Source organism: Marmota flaviventris, chromosome 9, assembly GCF_047511675.1.
Source record: "Marmota flaviventris isolate mMarFla1 chromosome 9, mMarFla1.hap1, whole genome shotgun sequence".
Lineage (NCBI taxonomy): Eukaryota > Metazoa > Chordata > Mammalia > Rodentia > Sciuridae > Marmota > Marmota flaviventris.
Window position 1 is genome coordinate 7,915,499 of NC_092506.1, and position 20,125 is coordinate 7,935,623.

The 20,125-nt window shown below is 59.3% G+C and overlaps 1 protein-coding gene across 13 annotated transcripts in view; it reads left to right on the plus strand.

Moving 5' to 3' along the window:
• Nrxn2 (neurexin 2) overlaps positions 1–20,125 on the plus strand; it is a 96,125-nt gene that overhangs the window by 53,345 nt on the left and 22,655 nt on the right. For all 13 annotated transcript variants that reach the window (XM_027944038.3, XM_027944043.2, XM_027944040.3 and 10 more), the window contains 6 exons: positions 301–682; positions 1,231–1,421; positions 2,830–3,003; positions 3,297–3,416; positions 15,471–15,652; positions 19,730–19,901. In XM_027944038.3, coding sequence (XP_027799839.1) covers positions 301–682; positions 1,231–1,421; positions 2,830–3,003; positions 3,297–3,416; positions 15,471–15,652; positions 19,730–19,901 — 1,221 coding nt within the window. The remainder of the gene's footprint in view (positions 1–300; positions 683–1,230; positions 1,422–2,829; positions 3,004–3,296; positions 3,417–15,470; positions 15,653–19,729; positions 19,902–20,125) is intronic.

The window sequence follows — 20,125 nt, forward strand, 5'->3', positions numbered from 1 at the left end:
GCTCCTCTGCCACTTCCCCCTTAGGGGTGGTTGATTATGGGGGTTTGGACCCCAGGGGCCATTTCAACTCCCAGCAGGCAGCATTTCCTGAAAGCCCGTGGGCCACCCACCTATGGGTCCCCCAGCTCCTCCTGGAGCTGTGTCTGCCACTAGTGCTGGCCGAGGGCAACTCTGGTCATGTCCCTTACGTGTGGCCTCACGTGGAGATGCTCCTGGGAACCTGAGGCCCAGTCTCACAAGTGATCCTGTGGTGTGTGCTCCAAGGCCGTCCCCCTCACCTCGACCTCCTGTCCCGAGCAGGACAGATGGCAGGAGCCCACACGCGGCTGGAGTTCCACAACATTGAGACGGGCATCATGACGGAGCGGCGGTTCATCTCCGTGGTGCCCTCCAACTTCATCGGGCACTTGAGCGGGCTGGTGTTCAACGGCCAGCCCTACATGGACCAGTGCAAGGACGGCGACATCACCTACTGCGAGCTCAACGCCCGCTTTGGCCTGCGTGCCATCGTGGCGGATCCCGTCACCTTCAAGAGTCGCAGCAGCTACCTGGCCCTTGCCACGCTCCAGGCCTACGCCTCCATGCACCTCTTCTTCCAGTTCAAGACCACGGCCCCCGACGGCCTTCTCCTCTTCAACTCGGGCAACGGCAATGACTTCATTGTCATCGAGCTGGTCAAGGGGTGAGGGGCCAGGCATTGCTTAGGGAAACGGTCCTCTCCCCTTACTGACCCAGATACAGCTCCCTGGACCACTGCGGGTATCCAGTGTCCCCAAACCACAGGTCGAGATTCAGGTTCCCAACTACTCAGCCAGGATGGAGAAGAAGCCCCCCCTTCCAGGTGCTGACTCCCCAGCTCCTTCCCCACCAGGGTTCCCCATCTTCCCCTCCTCCACAGCCTCTTCACACGCCAGTCAGCCCAGCCCCTCAGCCTTGGAGGATCCCACCCCAGAGCAGCTCGGTCCCTGCTCCCGGGGGTCCCTGCTGCCCCACTAAACCTCCCCATCTACTAGCTCCCCTGAGCCTGTGTCAGGAACCAACTCCTCAGGGGCCTTCTGTGACAGGACTTCACATATTGTCCTCTTGCCATTGCTTTGGTTCCCTCCTGGGGGGTCCCTCCTTCTTCCCATGGCCCCCAGGGAAGACCCCTGCCAGCGGTAGCTCCTCTGAACCCCGCCTTCCCAGCATCGCCCCGCCCTGACCCAGTGTCTCCTCCCTACCGTGGGGCAGGTACGTCCACTACGTGTTTGACCTGGGGAATGGCCCGTCCTTGATGAAGGGGAACTCAGACAAACCAGTCAATGACAACCAGTGGCACAACGTGGTGGTGTCCAGGGACCCAGGCAACGTGCACACGCTCAAGATTGACTCCCGCACTGTCACGCAGCACTCCAATGGCGCCCGAAACCTCGATCTCAAAGGTGGGGCTGGGGCCTCTGGAGGAGGCCTGGCCCTAGCCCAGATGCCCGTGGCCCCAGCAAGGGCTCCCCTCCTGCAATGCTGCTTCCCTCACCCCCAGACTCCCTGCCTCTCAGCCTCCACCATGTCCGGCTGACCATATGTGGCCGAAGTCCCGCTCAGCTTTCCTGCGAGTCCACCTTGCAACATAGCCCTGGTCATAAGATGTGTCTCCTGGGGTCCCTGGTGCCCTGACTCTAGAGCGAGTAGTATGTAGCCCAGACCTTGCAAGGACCTCTCGGACCCCCAAGGCTGAGAATCCTGCCTCAGTTGAAGGCTGGAGAGAGAATAGGGTGCTTGTTGACCTGTCAAGTGCGGCTCCAGGGTGGGGACGGAGGACAGAGCACGCAGCAGGACCCGGGGTCCCCAGCTCCTGCATCTTGGGCATTGGCTGGGCTCACTTTGGGTCACACTAGTGTTCCACATTCTCCAGTGTCTCTTCAGTAGTCATCGAAATGGTCATTACCTGTCCCCAGGATAGGCAGTTGAGAGGATGGGAAGAGGAGGATGAATTAGGAGGCTGGACATTGGGACAGGAGGGATGAGGCCTGTGGCTGCTCAATCCCGCTGGGGTCAATATGAGCTACCTTATTGCACAGGTCCCAGAGGGACCCCTGGATGTCCATGAGACTCAAACTGTCTGAGCTTGGGGAGGCACCAGAAGCCAGTGAATTCCCTCCCCTAGCCAGATCCCAGGTCTGCCAGATCTGGTGGCACAGGGCTGACAATTCTCTCTGCTCCCAGGAGAGGGCGATGTGTCACAGAGAATCTGAAGTGCAGCCTTGGGCGGGCTTGTGATGCAGCCAGCCCTGGCCAGGATGTAGAATGACCAGTGTGTGGGCCCAAGCCCTGCTATGTGCTGCCCAAGGCTTCCAGGGAATCCGGGCCCCTTTTTGGGATCAGATGGCCCCAAGGAGAACTTCTTTCCAGAGCTCTAGCGGTTGGGGGAGGGGGGAGGCTTAGAACTGCCTAGGAGAGAACTCCAAGTTGGGAGAGGCCTGAGGAGTTCTGGGAACAGGAGGCTTGGGAGGGGGGAGCGGGGGTGGAGGGGATGGGGCTGCACATCTATGAAAGGCCCTGATTACAGGCCGGAACTGGAACCGAACGTGTGGGAGAGCACGATCAGGTTCCTCCAGCTGTCCCCCACCCCCCACTCTCCCAGCATCTGGGTTTCTCTGGGAGGGGCGCAGACAGATGGCAAAATGGAGAGGAAGGAGGAAGAGGTGGGGGGTGGGTATCTGCAGGTCGCCGTCACTCTGTTAGGGACACCATGAGCCTCCTAGAGGGCTGGGAGGACCTGAGACAGGATGCCAGTGTCCTGGGAGGGAAATGGCGCTGGGTGCCAGCATGCTGACCCCACTCCCTTCGCAGGGGAGCTGTACATTGGCGGCCTGAGCAAGAATATGTTCAGCAACCTGCCTAAGCTGGTGGCTTCCCGGGACGGCTTTCAGGGCTGCCTGGCCTCTGTGGACCTCAACGGGCGCCTCCCAGACCTCATCGCTGATGCCCTGCACCGCATCGGGCAGGTGGAGAGGGGCTGTGATGGTGAGTGCAGAGGAGTGGCTAGCAGGTGCCCCATGCTCAGCAGGTGGCTTCCTTCTTAGGCTTTGTGGGAACCTGTCCCCAGAGCTCTGGGGCAGGGGATAGCTGGCCCTCCCTTTTGCCTCCCACTCCGGGCACTCAGTGTGGTTCAAGGCCAGTCTTCGAGCCTCCCATTCCCACCCCATCCCCCTGGTCAGACCTGGGCCCTTTCAGCCTGGCACAGCTGAGGCTCTGCACCCCCTGGGGGAGGGAGGGGCTTGGCTGAGCTGGGGTGTCCTTCCTCCTGCCCGCTCCAGGCCCCAGCACCACCTGCACCGAGGAGTCCTGTGCCAACCAGGGCGTCTGCCTGCAGCAATGGGATGGCTTCACCTGTGACTGCACCATGACCTCCTACGGAGGCCCCGTCTGCAATGACCGTGAGTGCCTGGGGGATGGGCGGTGCAGGGAGCAGGCCCTTGCCCATCTGGGAGGAAGGAGGGTCCCTCAGAGCCCAAGAGGGCTCTGTGCCGCTTGCTTCTTCTCACTTGCCTTGGAGCCCAGGGGGAGCTGCTGGCTGAATCTCTGGGGTCATCTATTGATAGGTGACCTCTCCTGGTTCTGACCTGGTGGGACAGCTGATTTCCCTGGACATGGGCCCTGCTATTCCTTTTTTCTCCCTCAAGAATCCCAACTGCAGGCTGTCCCCTGGAGCCACAAGGACACTCCCTGGTGTCCTCACTTGGTTCTTTTCGCTCCCTGGGCATCTGCCTGTCAATGTGCATGTTGTCTGAGGTCCTTTCCCAGAGAGGGCAGGGTTAGCAGCACTTTCAGTCCCAGTGGTTGGTGGCTGGTAGCTGGTTGGAACCTGGCAGAGGAGGACAGCCTTTGACTTTTGGAGGGGTTTGGAGTCTCTCTCTAATGACTGGGCCGGGGACACAGGGCTGAGCAGACATCGCTTGAGAGGGCTTTGGTGGGGAGCTATGCCGAGAGACCAAACAGGCACACTCACGCATGGGCGTACGCTCACACATGCAAACACACTCAAGAAAACTGTGTTTCTCTACGTTAGGCACAGGGAGTGGAGCCTGGGGAGGGACAGTAGATCTGTGGAGGTAGTCACAGTGCCCTTGCCTCGGTCACCACACTGCCGGCTTTTCATGAATTCCACATGGGAAACCTACTTGTTCCAGGGACAGGGGCTCTTGACAGGAGGTCGTTTGCCTTCCCCTTTGAAAACATGTCTCCCTCAGCACCTTCCTGGTGTTCTCAGGCATGGCCAGCCCTGGGACCTTTGTCCCCACTCTGTCCCTCGGATTTCTCTCATCTGACCTGCTGTTCTCTGTGTCTGCCAAAGCCTTCCAGACAACCCGCTCAGGGGCACTTGGGGCCTGGCTGCCATGCTGTGGTCAGGCCTCTCCCCTCCGGGTAGCTCAGCTTGGCACACATCTGCAGACATAGTAACGGATAGTTTGGTGTCACCGACAAAGCTCTTCAGTTTGATCTTCAGAGAAGGCCATGGGCTGGAGACCATCCTTGCCTTTTGACTGGGGAGGAAACCTAGCCTCACATCAAAGGGCATTGGAGGCCCAGCTCAGGTAGACCGTGTGTCCTGCCTCTGTTGCCCCTGCTGCTCAAGTTCTGCGGATGGTGGTTGTGCCATTTCTTGCTAGGGATGGAGGAAATCTGATCAAAAAGCGCTGCTACTCATCAGCACTCCTCGCTCCCACACAGTGGAAGCTTCCAGAAAGGGGGTATAATCATGGATGGCGGAGGTCTAGGGAGCTGTGCCACATTTGGGCAGAGATGGGAAGAGCAACTTCTCTGGTTTCCTGTCTGGTGGAAGGGAGGGAGAGTTGGGGCTGGGGAGCAGGGCCCATCTTGGGAAATGTCACCGTCCCCAAGCACTGGTGTGGCGGCATAGCCTGAGCAAAGCTGTGGAGCTAAAGACAAGGTGGGTACAACCTGGGAGCCTGCATGCTGCTCCTCCCAGTGAGCTACAACTGGCCCTGGGGTGCCTCTGAGATCTGTCCCCACCCTAAGGACAGGACAAGAATCTGGGGAGTGTGGTCTTTGCAAGGCTTTCCAGCCATACCCCTTTTCTCCTGGGGCCGCTCTTCTGTCTGGCTTTTCGGGCCTTCTGTGTGGTTGGTCTTCTTGGGGACCTGTGTGCACAAGGTCAGGCAGGGACCCAGTGGAGAGGTCCCTGGGAATAAGAGCCCTGGGAAGCCCTGGGGGCCCAGCGGGGCCAGGGCCTGAAGAGAGGGAGGAGGGAAGACGTGACCAAGGTGGAGAGGCAGAGCCAGGCCTCTGAGCATCCTGGCCCTGGTGTGCAGCTGTCTGGTGAGGGAGACACTAGGAGTCACGACCTTCAGGACAGCCTTTCTCCATTTATTGCCTCAGTCTCTCCATCTGTGACATGGGGACTACTCCCAGAGGGGAAGGGACCTCTGTTCCTCTAAGGCTCAGGAGATTCTGCTCTGGGAAGACTGAAAAGAGAAGATCAGAGAGAAAGAACACATCTCTGTGATGAAAGACAGGAAAGTGGAGAGGCTGAAAACAGGATATGAGAAGAGGGGGGCGGTACTTCTTTCCCAAAGCCCCTGGGCTTGTGCTGTGTCTTAGAGACTGTCTCCTGCCTCTCCCAGGGGGTCGGCTCCTCACATCTCTGCTTCCCTGTCTCTGCTCAGTCTCTACAGCTTCTATTGATCTCTCGCACACCTCTGTCTCTCTCTGCCTTTTTACCCTCCATGTCTCCCCCTCTCCAGCATCTCCCCCTCCAACTCTCTCCAGTTCCCACTCACCGATATTGATTGGCCTCTAGGCGGTTTCCCTTCCTCTCCTCTCGACACCAGCTCCTCCCTCCCTCCCTTTGGGGCCATAAATTTTCTGCCTGCTCAGAGCTGTGTCAGTCTATATTCCAGAGCACAAGAAGGGGCCAGAGGACAGGAAGGCACATCCTCTGGGAGCCCCAGCCTACCGTGTCTCCTTCCTCATGGGGCCACACACCATCTGGAAGCCTCATCTGGGGGACCTCTGCAGACCTCTTTCTTTACTTTTGAAGGGCTGGGGGCTGTACGGGGCTCTGGCATCTAGCAAGAGTTCAGGGTGGCAGCGGCAATGGGTATAGCTGTCCCAGGTCCTGACTGTACCCAGGAACAAGGGCAGTGTACAAATTTCACGTTGATAATTCTGCTCCCAAACAAAATTCAGACTCAATAAGCAGGAGCCAGCGTCCCGGCCCTCCCCTCTCCCACCTCATCTGCTCCTCCCTCCTGCCCACTTCTCACTCTGCTACAGCACGTCTTCGGCTCCTGCTCAGGGTCACCTCTACCCCACCTCTCCTCTTTCCCTCCTCCTGCTTCCCCATGGCACCCTGTCCCTGTCCAAGCAGGTTGAGGTAGATATGGAGGTGATATCCAGATGGAGGGAAGTGAGTCTCCCTGAACTTACCTCAAGAGCTATGATGAATGCTTCCCAAAGACCCCCCCAAAGTTTTTTTGGGAGGCAGACCCCAGTATGAGAGGTACCCTGTAGGAGAAGTGGCTTCCTCAGTCACTTTTGGGACAAAAATGGCCCAGGAAGGGTTTTGTGATAAGTGGGACAATCGGTGGACAGGTGTCCTGGAGACCCCAGTGAAGGGAGAGATTGAGAGTGGGGGAGGGGCATCAAGCCAGGACAGGAAAGGTTGGAGGAGTGGGGGAGAGCCTCTGTAGGGGCTGGGGAGCACCCTTTTGGGACGGGTGGGGAGCAGACTGGATGTGTGGTGGTGTCTTACTCTTGAGAGCCCTTGGGGCTCTGGGTACATTGTAAGGGTATGAATGACCTGGTTTGGAGGGTGAGCTCCAGGGGTAGGGATGTATGTGTATGTGCTGGCCATTCATTGACTGCTATCAAACATGTATGTGTGTGTGCGCAGATGCCTCTGTGAGCATGATTTGGTGTGCCAGTGTCCACGAGCCCATGCAGGCATATGTGTGTCTGAACCGTGTGCCTGCCCGCACACTGGTGCCTGTATGGACACGTGGGTGTTTCCATATCCAAGCCCGTCTACATCCCAGCGTGCACGTGTGTTCGGAGGGCTGCGTGAAGAGGTGGCTCTGGCCACATCTCCGTGCTGGACCAGAGAGCACTACTGGGGCTCGTCCAGGTGGGGGGTGGGGAGGGGAGGAGGAGGAAGAGAGCGGCCTCTCTTGCTAGCCTCAGTCCTGTTCAATTATTCAGCAGGGCCCCTTCTCCGGGAGGGGGGCGGTGCGGGTGGAGAGCGCGCGCCCGGGCGCGGGGGAGGGGCGGGGCGCGCGCAGAGGAGAGGCGAGCGCCGAGCGGGCTAGCCAGGTGCCACGCCGCGGAGCTGCCCAGCGCCGCCCGCAGATCGGGAGCCGCTCGGGTCCCTCCGCCCTGCCCCCTCCTCCTCCCGCGCTCCCCCTCCCCTCCCCGCCCCTCCTCCCTCCTTCCCTCTCGCCCTCCCTCCCTCTCCCTTCCAGCCCTCGCAGCCTCTGCAGCAACACTCCGCTGCCTCCATCTCTCCGCCGGAATCTCGCAGGCTCGCGCCTTTCCTCTGCTCAGCCCCGCTCCCTCCTCTCCTCTCCCCTCCTCTCCTCTCCCTTCACCCCCCTCACCCGGATTTGCTTCCCTTCCCCGTTCTCCCGCCCCCCTCCCCGGCCGCTCCCTCCTCTCCCCCGGCCTCCGCCGGGCGGCAGCGGCAGCGGCGGCGCGGCCGGGAGTCTCCGTCGGCCTCGCGCTTTCCGGGGAGCCGGCCCCGTCCCTCTTCTCTCCTCCAGCCCGCACCCTCCCCCGCCCTGCTCGGTTTTTCCGCAGGATTTCCCCCCTTTCCCCTCCCTGCGTGGCCCCCGCTCTCCCGTCCCTCTCCGCCCGGCACCATGCCCCCTCCCGCGGGTCTCTGACGGCCCCCTGCGCCGCGCCGACCCCGCCGGCATGCGGGGAGACCCCTAGCTCCTCGCGATGGACCCAGGCGTCCTGGACCTTGGCACCGCCGCTCCGCGGACCCCGGATTCCCCGGCGGGATCCAGTTGATTTCATTGGCTCCGGACTGAGGCTCGGGCTCGGGTTTTCCTTCTCTTCGCCCCCACCCCCCTCCCGGAGCTCGGAGCCGGAGGGGGGCTGCGCGGGGCCGCGCAGCCCCGCGTCCCCGCCCCCGGCCATGGGGCTGTGAGGCGGCCGCCCCCGGGCCGAGATGCCCCCCGGGGGGAGCGGGCCGGGGGGGTGCCCGCGCCGCCCCCCCGCCCTGGCCGGGCCCCTGCCGCCGCCGCCGCCGCCGCCACCTCTGCCGCCGCTGCTGCTGCCGCTGCTGCTGCTGCTGCTGCTGGGGGCGGCCGAGGGGGCCCGGGTCTCGTCCAGCCTCAGCACCACCCACCACGTCCACCACTTCCACAGCAAGCACGGCACCGTGCCCATCGCCATCAACCGCATGCCCTTCCTCACCCGCGGCGGGCACGGTAAGTGACGCCGCGATCCGGCCTCCGGGTGCACCGCCCAGACCCCAGCGGGCCTCACCCCGGCCGCGCGCCCGCCAGCCCTCGGCGCCCATCTCTGGCTCCCCGGTCTCGGCCCCACCCTCCCCTCCAGCTCTCCACTGCCCCTCGGTTCCCTTCAGTGCTCGGTTCCGCTCCTCACCTGCACCGCCTGTCCCCACGTTGGCCGTCTCCAGCGTGCCCCCCATCGCCTCCCCGCCTGTTCCTCCATCCTTTCCATCTCCCTCTTCATCACCTCCATCCTGCCCCTGTCACCTCTCCATCTGTCTTACCTCCACCTCTGCCTCACTTTCACCTTCCCATTGCTGGTCTGTCGCTTCCCCCTCCCACCTGCCTCTGTCCCATCTGTCGTCTTTGCCTCTGACATGTCCCATTGCTTCTGCCCTTGCCTTTCGTATCTGTCTCTGTCCCCCTCTGTCCCTTCAGCAACCTTCCCTTCTTTTCCCATTACCCGCCTTCCATTGCCTCTGGGGCAGGCAACCCCAACACTGTCCTATGTCCGCCCATCCCTGTCCCCTTCATCTCTGGTGTCTACTCCCGGCTTCCTCATCTCAGTTCCGCTTCCACCTCTGACCCCCAGCGTCTCTCCCTCTGCAGCCCTAGCACTTCTGTGTTCCCAGACCCCCTCCCCTCTCCTGTCACCCCTCTGTCACTGTCCACTTACCACAGCTTCTCCCAGCCCCTCGCAACCTTCCATCTCCAAGCCCTTCCCTTCCTTCTCAGGTCCCATCCCCTCTGCTCCTGCCTTACCCACTTCTCATTTCCACCCTTCCTCCCGTCCCATCTCGGGTCCTTGTCACTTCACATCTTAGGCCCCAAAGATTCTCTGTATGCCACCTCTCCCCATCTCGGTCCCTGTCACCTGCTATCTCCTTTATCACTTCCCTCCTCTGTACTCCACCTCACCTCCCACTTCTGAACTTTGTTCCTCTATGGGGTACCCTCATCACCTCCATCTCTACCTCTCACCTCCATGTCACATCCCTCATCACCTTTCACCTTTTCTTCCACCTTCATTCCTCCATCATTTCCCTTTTCTGTACCTCTGTCCCAGCCCATCCCTGTATGCTCATCACCTCTTCCTGAACGCCTATCACTTCTCATCTCTGTGCCCCTTACTCTCACCTTCCACTTCTGTGTCCCCATCACCTCCCAATTGGGTACTCTGACACCTCCATTTTCCAACCACCTTTGGCCACCATGGCCTTCAGCAGTCTTCACTGTGTCAGGGTGGCCTCCCATTTCTGCGCTTCCCTTCCTTGGCAGCCTGGACCCTCATCAGTTCTCTCACTTTTGTTCCTTCCTGGGCTTCTACCCCCCCATCACCTCCCATCTGTGCCCCCTGCCTCCCTGTTCCCTGCTCACCTCTGCCTCCTCTTGTCCTCCAGCTGCCGTCCTTCCTGCCCTGCTGTCTCCAGGCTTTCTGCCCCTTTCTGGTCCTTCCCTTCTCCTTCTTCATCTGTAGCTCTCTCTACTCTTGTTCCATCCAGTTCCCCAAGAGCAGCTCCTGAGGACCCCTCTCCTTTCTTCTCTATTCTCTAAGGTGGTGTCCCTTATCTAATCTTTGTCCTCGGGGGGGCTCCTCCTTGCAGTGCTCCCCAATTTCTTCTTCCATGTCCCCACCACACACCTTGCTCCTGATCTTAAGTCCCTCTCCCTCCCCGAGACTCTGGCCTTCCCACACCCTGCCCCTCTTCATTGTCTTCTGCTCCTCTGAGGCCAGGTGCTGGTGTTGCTCTCCGAGGCCTTGGTCTTTCGGGTCTGGAGGTGAGGCATAAAGGGGAAGATAGGAAGGGAGCCAGGTCCACTGGGGAAGGGCTTCGCTGAGTGAAGAGGAGAGGGGGTGAAAGAGGTAGGCAGAGGAGAGAGAGGTGTTGGCCCTGGGTGATGGGCTGACTGGAGGGCCCAGGAGCTGGAGTGTCCAAGGCTCAGTCAAGGAGCAAGAGTGGGGCAGAGGGAGAGAGCGAGCGTAAGAGCTTGGGCCATGGCTTTCCTGGGTTGTGCATGATGTTTTATCCTCTCACAATCTAGATCTTCTAGAAGGCTTTTTTTTTTTTTTGTCCTGGCTTCTGATGCTGCATGGACACAGGCACAGCTCTGTGTGTGTCTGTGTGTGTGACCCTATGGAATGTTGGCACTGAGATTGTGTCAGAGATGGCTACCCTCTTTCTGGGCAGAGGAAGGAAAGGGCCAGTGACTGCCCAGGGCCATGTGGAAGTAAAGGAAGAGCTTAGTGGGATAGTCATGGAAAGTGCTGCAGGTAGAACAGGCAGCTGTGAAGGTGGGGTGGCCAAGAAGGAGGGTCACAAGAAAGGTCCAAGGGAAGGAAGGAGGCCACCTGTTGTGGCTAAATCCCACCTCTGCTCAGCCTTCCTCCTGCCCAGAGGCTCCTAGAGACCCCCTGTGTGGGGGTGCCCCTTCTTTCCTCCTCTGCGCCTCCACTTCCCTGCAGGGAGTGCTGCTGGGCTTCGACCCACCTTCTTCATCTCCTCTTCCCTCTTTCTCCCATTTCCCCTCCCAGCTCCAGCCCCTCCTGTTACATAATACCCCCTACCCACCTGCCAGATGCCATGGACACTTCTGCACCCAATGTTACTATGGGATGAGGGAAGACCAGTGTACCTGGGTCCTAAAAATGTGAAGAGGAGGTGACAATCTTCTGGTCCTTGACCACCCCATATTTATTTATTTACCACCAGGGATTGAATCCAGAGGCACTTGACCACTGAGCCACGTCCCTACCCCTTTTAAAATATTTTATTGAGAGACAGGGTCTCACTGAGTTGCTCAGGACCTCGCTAAGTTGCTGAGGCTGGCTTTGAACTCGCAGTCCTCCTGCCTCAACCTCCCAAGCCGCTGGAGCGCACCACTGCGCCCGGCATATGCCCTCCGAATTCTTATTTCAAAATCCTTGAGGAGCTTTCATCCTCAAGCTTCATTTCTGGTGCCCTCATGTGCCAGGAAAGGAGGGCTCAATCCCAGCTCAGTTTTGAGTCTGTAGTTTCCAGAGCTTCTGGATTTACTGCTCCAGTTTACAAAGGGGTTCAGCATATATTTTGATTCTGGATTTGAGTATTAGCTTGGATTTCATTCTGCATGGTTTATGGCCAAGAATGAGGTTAAGGATTGAAGGGATATGTTCTGGGATTCTAAACCAAGAGAAAGCTGAGCTCAGGGATTTGGACTTGTGAAGATCTTCCCTTTGGGTTGTGGAGGTTTTTACAGAAAGATCTGGTACTGGGTGTGAGCACCTACGTTAGTCTGGGTCTTCTCTGGATTGTGCAGGACAGTTTATCTTCTCACAAGTCTAGATCTTCCAAAAGGCTTCTGTCACGGCATCCACTGCTGTGGGGACATAGGCACACAGGGGGTCTGCACATGTAGTTTTAGCCCTGGGGACAGGAATGTATGGGATGGTTTTACATGGAATGAATGATTAATGTTGTGGGTTCACTAACCATTATTCATGGTCAGTTGGACTTTTTTTCTAGAATGCAGGTGTGTGTGGACTGTATGGAAGATTCTGATCACTTGGTGTTTTCCTGGATTCTGATCAGCCTTAGTGTTTTACTGGAGCAGTCAGTTTCTGCAGACTATGTTGGGTGTGGGCAGAAAGTGCCAACCTTGGCCTTTGAGACCTTGTGTCTGGCCAGACTCTCTTGTCTTGGGCTTCAGGGGTGTAGTACTCCCGGAAATGTCTGAAGGCTCAAACTGACCATTCCGCTAGTGATTTCCTAGGCAGGTGAGAACAACTGGGCTGCACCACCCGTGGGCGGCATATGGGGGCCTTAGCCTAGGCCCTTCTCACTCCGGAACCCTTCCTGGAGGTTGTCAGAGTTCTAGGTGTGGGAGAATGTCCTGGACTCCATGTCTGCTGGAAGGCCAGCCATGCCTGCTGGGGCGGGGGGGGGGGGGCGCTGGGGCAGGGCAGGGGACTGCTCGGTGGCGTGAGCGGCGGGAGGTGCTTTCCGAGCGCGGCTGTCCGGGGCGGGACCGGTGGAGGCCCCGCCTCCTCTGCTGGGCCTCCTCCCTGCCGAGCCTTCTGCGCCCGCGGGCGGGAGCCGCGGTGCTGGGGAAAGAAATGTCTCCCCAGGGTAATTACTGCCGCCCCAGCCCAATAAACCATTCATCCTTCACCTCTTCTGCCCAAGAAGTGTCCCTCCGCCCTGGTCCCCCCAGTGTAATAAACGCCCGGAGGCTTTAACAGGCCCGCCCAGCGTAATAAACTGGCTGCGGCGCGAGAACAGCTGGGTGATCAATCCCGGGGGAGGCCGGGCCGGGAGGCGCGGGCATCGGGCGCCGCGGCCTCTCCCGCGCCCGGCCGGCCCCTGCCCTTGCGCCGCCCGCCATGGCCTTCTTTGTGCGCCTACCGCCATCTTTCTGGCTGCCGGTCTCGGTTGGAGTCTGCCTCTCCACGCTGGGGCTTTGTGTGCTGCCGGTGCGTCGCGGCCTGTGTGTGGGTGTGGGGTCTGGGCGTGAGTCACAGGGGAGGTGCCTGCTGTGGGGCCTGGGGCTTGGGCGGTGGCACGTGCCTCTGATCCCACCAGCCTCACTGCCCAAAGAGGCGTCCGGCGTGCCGGCTCCTCGGAGGCCGGGCCCCGGCCATGGCGCTGTCCGTGGTGCTGCCCATGGCGCTGTGCTGTTTGCTATCCAGCGGGAAAGCCTGGAGGAGGGGTCTGCCGCTCTCCCCTAGACCGGGAGGGGGTGGGCTTGGGGGCAGGAAGATGGACTTTCCTTTCCTGGTGTGAGGGGACCAAGGACTCCAATAAAACTGCCCTCTCCGGAATGCCCTGCAGCCCAGGGGTGAACAGGCTTCAGCCTCTGGTCAGGGCGGGCGCATGTGCTGAGGAAGGTCAGCATCTCAGCTCCCCTGGCCCTCCTCACCCACCAAATTCGACGTGCAGCTTGTGAGTGGAGGGGGGAGGGAGGACCCTGGGTATTACGGTTGCCATGGAAACAGCCGATTTTCCGGAGTGCTGCAGTGTTGGGAGTGGAGAGACTGTACCGGCTGAGGCCTAGCCCTTTCCAGGCAGGTGACCTGCACAGGGGTGGAGATGGGGCTCACTGTGTTCTCCGCCCCCAGCCAGCTTTCCACCCTAGACGTGGGGCCCCTCCTGAGGGTTCAACCTTTACCACTGTGCCTCCAGGGTCCCCAGGTAGAAAGAACACCTGTGTCTGGAGGGGCCCAGGTGAGCTCCCTCTGTCTGCCTGGGTGCTTTCTGGGCCATAGACTGGGTGAGCTGTCAGTTATCAGACAACCGGGTGATTCTTTCATGCCTGCCCAGCCCTGGGGTCCTGTCTCACTCTGGCCCTGTCTGGGGAGGTGGAGAGCAATATGGTAGGTGCTCTGGAAAGCAGCAGGGGGTCTCACAGTTTCTGCTGCCCCAGCCCTGATTCCCTCTTTGGGACCCAGGCAGCAGCCCCCTGTTATCGCCTCATCGACCTCCTGGGTTTGTGGATAGTGCATCCTTCCAAGGCACACCAGAGCCCCCTCTCCCATGGGATCTAGGAGCTCCTGGGGATAGAGCCCCCTTTCACCTGATTGCCTGAACTACAAGGGGCTTCCTTAGTGCCTGAGGTGAGAGGCCTTGGGGTGTTTGAGGGGACCTGGCCCTGTATTACCAGCTGGGCTGCCATCTTGGCTGAGCAGGCTTCTGCTTGCTTCTTGGAAGTGTCTTAGACCCTTCAGGATGTCTTGCCTCCCAGGAACCTGGAGCTTCCCACCCCAGAGCAGAGCTCTCCACCGGTAAGGCACGGGCAAGGCCACACACCTCTCCCGGTCTGCTCCAGGCTCTTGCCCTCAGACCCCAGCTGCTGCTCTCTTCCTCTCTGGCTAAGTTTTTCCTTGAACCCCTTTCCCCCCAAGAAGTGCTTTGAGAGGAATCATTGGTGGCTAATTATTTAATTAAGCGTTTTATGAATCTCATCTTCTCCATTTATGTCCTGAAGAATGCAAGATTGTTCTCTTCCCTTCCCTTCTCTGCAGGCCCCAGAGTACTAGTCCTCCAGGCCTCCCAGACAAGACTCTTTTCCCGGAAACTGGGTGACCAGCCCCCCACCCCCACCCCCAGGGAGCTCAGTCAGCCCGCAGGAGGGAACATGGCGACTAATGGGGTTTATTTTGGGGCTGAGATCGTTAGGGACCTCACACCCGCCCCCGGCAGCCGGATGGTGAAGAGGAGAGGGAGAAGGGGAGAGAGGGTGGGGTGGGGGAGGGCGGGGAGAGGGAGCCTACATCTTGGGCTCCCACTCTCCTGCTTCTCTCACCTACATCCCTCTCTGTCCTTCTCTGTCCATCTGTCTCTGCCTCCTTCCTCCTCTGGCTGTCAGGTCCCCCTCCCCACTGTCTCTTTCTTTCTGGGCAGGGCTCCAGGACTCTGCTTTGGGACCCAGGCACCCCTGGGTGGAGGCAGGGAGTCCTGGACAAACCAGGAAGATTCCCAGGGGGTTGGAGGGGACTGGTTGGGGGAGATGTTGGCCGTAAGCCAGAGATGGGCCATGAGTCAGAGCTGCCCACAGCCCTGCTCATCTTCCCGCCATCGCCTGGGGCTCCTTTTTGCCTTGGTGCTGCTCAGCTCTGGCCCCAAAGAGACACATACTTGAATCTGTCACCTCTGCCAGCCTTGGGAGAAGTACGCTGGTCCGAATCAAGCCCCTGGGTTTCCGGCCCAGGGTACTCTTGTCATCTTGGTCCCCTTGCAGCCTCTCTCTGGGTACTTTCTCTCTGTGTCACTCACTCTATTATCTCTCTGTTTTGCTGTAATTAAAGCTAGAATTCTTGATGAGGCAGCTACATCTGTCTGTGCATGCACAGGTTCTCACCCTGGCACCCGCCTGCCAACTGTTCCCTAGGACTGTGGGGCTGGTGGCTGCTGTGGACATCACCATGGAAGACCCACACCTTGGACCTGGTGTCTCCATGCCCTGCCACAACTCCAGGGACCTGCTGAGCTCACCCTTCTGATGCCATTTCTCCCTCTCTCCCTTTCCCTTTCTCTGCAGCCGGGACCACATACATCTTTGGGAAGGGGGGAGCGCTCATCACCTATACCTGGCCTCCCAATGACCGGCCTAGCACAAGGATGGACCGCCTGGCCGTGGGCTTCAGCACCCATCAGCGGAGCGCTGTGCTGGTGCGGGTGGACAGTGCCTCGGGCCTCGGAGACTACCTGCAGCTGCACATCGTAAGTGCTCCGGCCGTCTCACCCTGCCCTGCTCCACGTACACTATGTCCTTCATGGCTGTGGGTCAGCACCTCCACTATTCCCTTCACGGGGAGCCTCCAGAGCCTCATTCCCTCATCCTTGGGGCTTCCCACAGAAGTTCTGTTTCTGGGACCTGGCCCACCTCTCAGTCATTCACCAGGACTCCTAGAGCCACCCATCTGGTTTGTAGGTGCCCAGCTCCCCACCCCCGAGTCTGTGTGTACTTTCTCCTTTCAGGATATATATATATAGTCAAGGGCCTTCCAGGCCATTCTCAGGCTTGCAGAATGTCCCTACATCTGTGACTGCCCCTGCTCATTCCTAGTCCACCTAGAGCAGCCCACCATGCTCTGCCCCTCCTTCAGATTTCCCTGTCCTGCAACTTCCTACCTTCTCTTTACCTTGCCTTCAAACCTTGCTCCTGCCTCTGGCCAGCCCTTGACCTCTGTTTCTGTGACCTTTGCCCTCCCAGCAGCCCCTTCCTGACGGTCTAAGCTCACTCTTCACTGACCTCTTGGCCCCGCCCTACATCCCTGCCCTGACCTCTGGTCCCACCCAGCTCTGCCTTTTTCTGTCCCTCCACCCGCACCGTGGACCTCACCCCTCGCTGTCCTGTCTGTGACCTCCATTCCTTCTCAGCATGTCTCAGGCGTCTCAGGGCCTCCTCCATACCAGCTGATCCTCACCTCCCAGGTTCTCCTCTAACTCCAGTCTTCAGCTGGGTCCCTGTCCTTCCTGGCCCTTTACCCCATCTCAGACCTTGCCCCACCACCTTCCCTGGAACCTCTGGCCTTGCTCCGTTTCATTTCTGGTCTTAGCCTCTCCCTGCCTCCTCCCCAGTCTTTAGTACTGGGCCTCTGACTTTCCCTCCAACACCATATTTGTAGCCCCTTTCAGCCACCTCATTGGCTCTCTGCATCCCACAGGCTGGCCCTGGCCAGGCCCTTAAGCTGCGAGGGTGGGGCAGGCTGCCCTCACTTTAAGGAGGGCAGAGTGGGAGGGCAGAGGAAGCCAGGGGAGAAGGCTTGTGTGGACGCTGCCCCTTCCCATCTGCTTGAGGAGGGCACTGTGGCCCCCGTCACAGACAGCTCATCAGATCCCAAGTCACCTCTCCCCTGACTGGGGTGTGGAGCAAGGAGGCCGAGGAGTCCTGTGGCAGAGCATGGCTAGGGTGGCAGCGGCAGCTGACAGGCACAGACCTGTTGGGAAGGGTGCAGAGGGAAGAGTGGCCAGTGGGACACTGGGATAGGCCTGGGAGTTCTGTGCCTGTGAGTGAGCGAGACAGACAGTGTCTCTAACTTAGTGAGTGGCAGCCTGTTGTGAGAGACGGTGCAGCTGTGGACGGCAGTGCGGTGCCGGGTATGTGATGGTTGTGTGTCGACAGAACGGCTGTGACTGTGGGTGCCGCCAGTCTCTGGTTGAGGATGTAGCTATGCGTTTCTATTTCCCCGAGGAGTGGCGTGTGCTGTGGTTTCAGTCACCCTGTGTGGCAGGGTGTGACCGTGTTCCATGTCCTCTGTGAGCATGGATGGCTGTTCCTTTATCTCTGTTCATGTGTGAGGCCAGGCGTGGCTTTGGAGCAGATGGTCTGGGTTTGAATCCCAGCTCTGCCCTTCCTGGCTCTATTTTTGTTCAAATCACTGCACTCTTAAGCCTCAGTTCCCCCAGGTGTGCAGCACAGTAAGAGGGCAGAGGGATGTCAGGCAGCTCCGCTGACATCCTGCATGTAGAGCACGCATGGCCCCGCCCACCTGCACGCAGCCCTCTGTACCCCAGTCATGTGTGACGTGCCACCTGGATGGAGTCTGTGTGTGCTCTGTGCCTCCTGCTTGGTCCCAGGGCAGAGGGGAGAGGGGAGTGGTCCAGGCTGGGAGAAGGGACATCCTCCCTTTCCCTCCCCTATGCCTCACCTGGTGCAGGGCCCAGGAGGAGCAAGGCCTGGTGTCTGGGTGCTGCAGAGGCCTGGGAGGAAGGGAGGCCCCGTGCTAGGGTCGGGGAGCCTGGAAAGGGCAGGGGCCACCAGAGAGGCCAACTCTGTTGGGCACCAAATAGTCCAGAGCCCCTTGAGGGGAGCCCCTAAGCCCCCTCCTCCCCTGGTGACACATCAGCTCCCACCACAGCGTCATTAGCAGCTCTCAGAGAGTGGGGAGGCGGCAGCAAAATAAGAGAAAAGCAATTTGACGTTTCTAATAAAGCGTCGCTCCACTTTGCCAAATTAATTTTGACTCCCATAATTATTTGCTGTAGGAGCGGCCGCGTTCTCCCCACCGCCGCCTAATGAGGTAATTGGGGAATTAGGAATTAATGACTTTAACAGAAGTGACAACTGACTTCACATCGGGAGCGGCTCTGGGGAGCTGCCTCTCCCCCGGAGCACACGGCTGAGAGCTTGGCTGCCTCCTAGGGAACCCAGGCGTCCTGCCTTCCAGCTCCCCGGGCTGGCCCTCTGCTGCTGGCTTCCAGACAGCACGTGTCCTTGACCATTACTGCTTGGGCGGAGCCTCGTGGGGAGGAACCCTCAGAGGCATCCAAGGGGCTGTTACTATTCTGGGTAATATTATTACTAACAATAGTAACGAGGGAGGCTCTGCTGCTCCCTTCCAGGGTGTGTGGGGAGCCGATGATGAGCGTCTCCCTGGGGATGTTGTCAGTCTGTGGGTGGCGGATGGGTGGGGCTTGCTAATAGTCTTTGTCAGGCAAGCCTGGCCTCAGTTTCCCTGTTGTAATGCATTTGAGGAGAGCTGCTGCATGCGTGTGTGACTGGGGGCGTGTGCGTGTATATGCCTGCCTGTGTGTGTGACTTTCCCAGGTTCTAGGAGAGGGAGAGCTGCACCCCATAAGTGGGGAAAGGATACCGCATGGGTCTCCAAGGAAACCACAGCTGCACATCCTGCCCCTCAGCTCTCTCTCTGCCCAAGCCCCTGCCCCATCTGTGAGCCCCCCCGCCCCCATCCACAGGGTCACCAGGCCTTTCAGCTCTGCTAGATATAGGAAGTTCTTTTTGCCCAGGTTGGACTGGCCGTCTTTCAGGAAGACCCCAAAAGTATAGTGTGTTTCTATGCTGGGCTGAGACCCTGTGAATGACCCAGGGGGCCTAGGGAGCCCTGTGTCAGTCCTATGGGTGGAGCTCTGGGCTGACTCCAGGGCTGGGTTTAGGAGGGTGCCTAGGAGGCACAGAGGAATGGAATAGGGGCTTAGACACAGGGCCATGTGTGCTTTCTGCTGGCTTGCCAGACCTTGCAGGTGGATAGCTGGCCTCAGCAGATCACCCCACCCCAGGCCCTTTGAGTCAGTATCTCAGAATAGTGGGCAAGTGGTAAGAACACTGGCTTTGGAGATAGAACAGCTGGAGTCCAAACCTGGGGGTCCCTTCATGCGAATTATGAGATTTTGAGATGTTATTTAACCTCTCTGGCCCTCAGTGTCTTCCTGGATAAAATGGGGTGCTATGAGCTTCCTCAGAGCATTGTGTGGGGATGACCAGAACACATGCACCCAGTACCCATAGGCCTGTCACTTTTGGGATCTCAGCAAAGTTCCTTCTCTCATTCTGGAGCCACCGGCAGAACTCTGCAGGGTTGTTCAGCCTCTTTGCTCCCCTTCTGCAGACCTGTCTGTGTCTGGGTTACCCCTGCAGCCACAGTCTGACTGCATGGGCCCTGAGAAGCTCAGAAGTGGCATGCTGATGCCCCATGCTGATCATCCCAATCTGGGCTCAGTGGTACTTGAATAGCATAGGTGCTCTGTAAATATTCTTTGCAAATGCTCTGGATGAATCAAAAGGCAAGAGACCGAGGTGATTAGTGGAAAGGGCTCCAGGTCTTGGCTTTGCACCCCATGGTGGTGCCCCCAACTTCAGCCTAGGTAACTCCCTTGGTTGTGAGTGAGGGTGGAGGGCTCAAGCCTGCCCACCTCCTTGGACTGTTGAGACCTGAGCAAGTTGTATTGTGCTGTGAAATGTTGCGGAGTTAGGCTGGTGGTATCCACAGATGGATGTCTAGGAGGCATGAATAGTTGATTTCTGTCTGTAGCTGACCTCTACCTCCCTGTTACCAGGACCAGGGCACCGTGGGGGTGATTTTTAACGTGGGCACGGACGACATTACCATCGATGAGCCCAATGCCATCGTGAGCGACGGCAAATACCATGTGGTGCGTTTCACTCGAAGCGGTGGCAACGCCACCTTGCAGGTGGACAGCTGGCCGGTCAACGAGCGGTACCCAGCAGGTAGGCGGCTCAGGCCCGCGGAGGAGGCGCGGTGGGGCGGGGTGGGGCGGGGCGGGGCGGGGCGGGAGGCCGGAGGCCTCAGGTAGGAGCGCGGGGCGTTCCGGGGCGGGACTAAGTGGAGCAGGCTTCTGGCTGTGGGGCGTGGCTACCGGCAAGGCAAGGCTTGCGGGGGCGGGACCAAGGCGGGGGCGTGGCTAAGGCTCATCAGGATTTGGGGGGCTGGG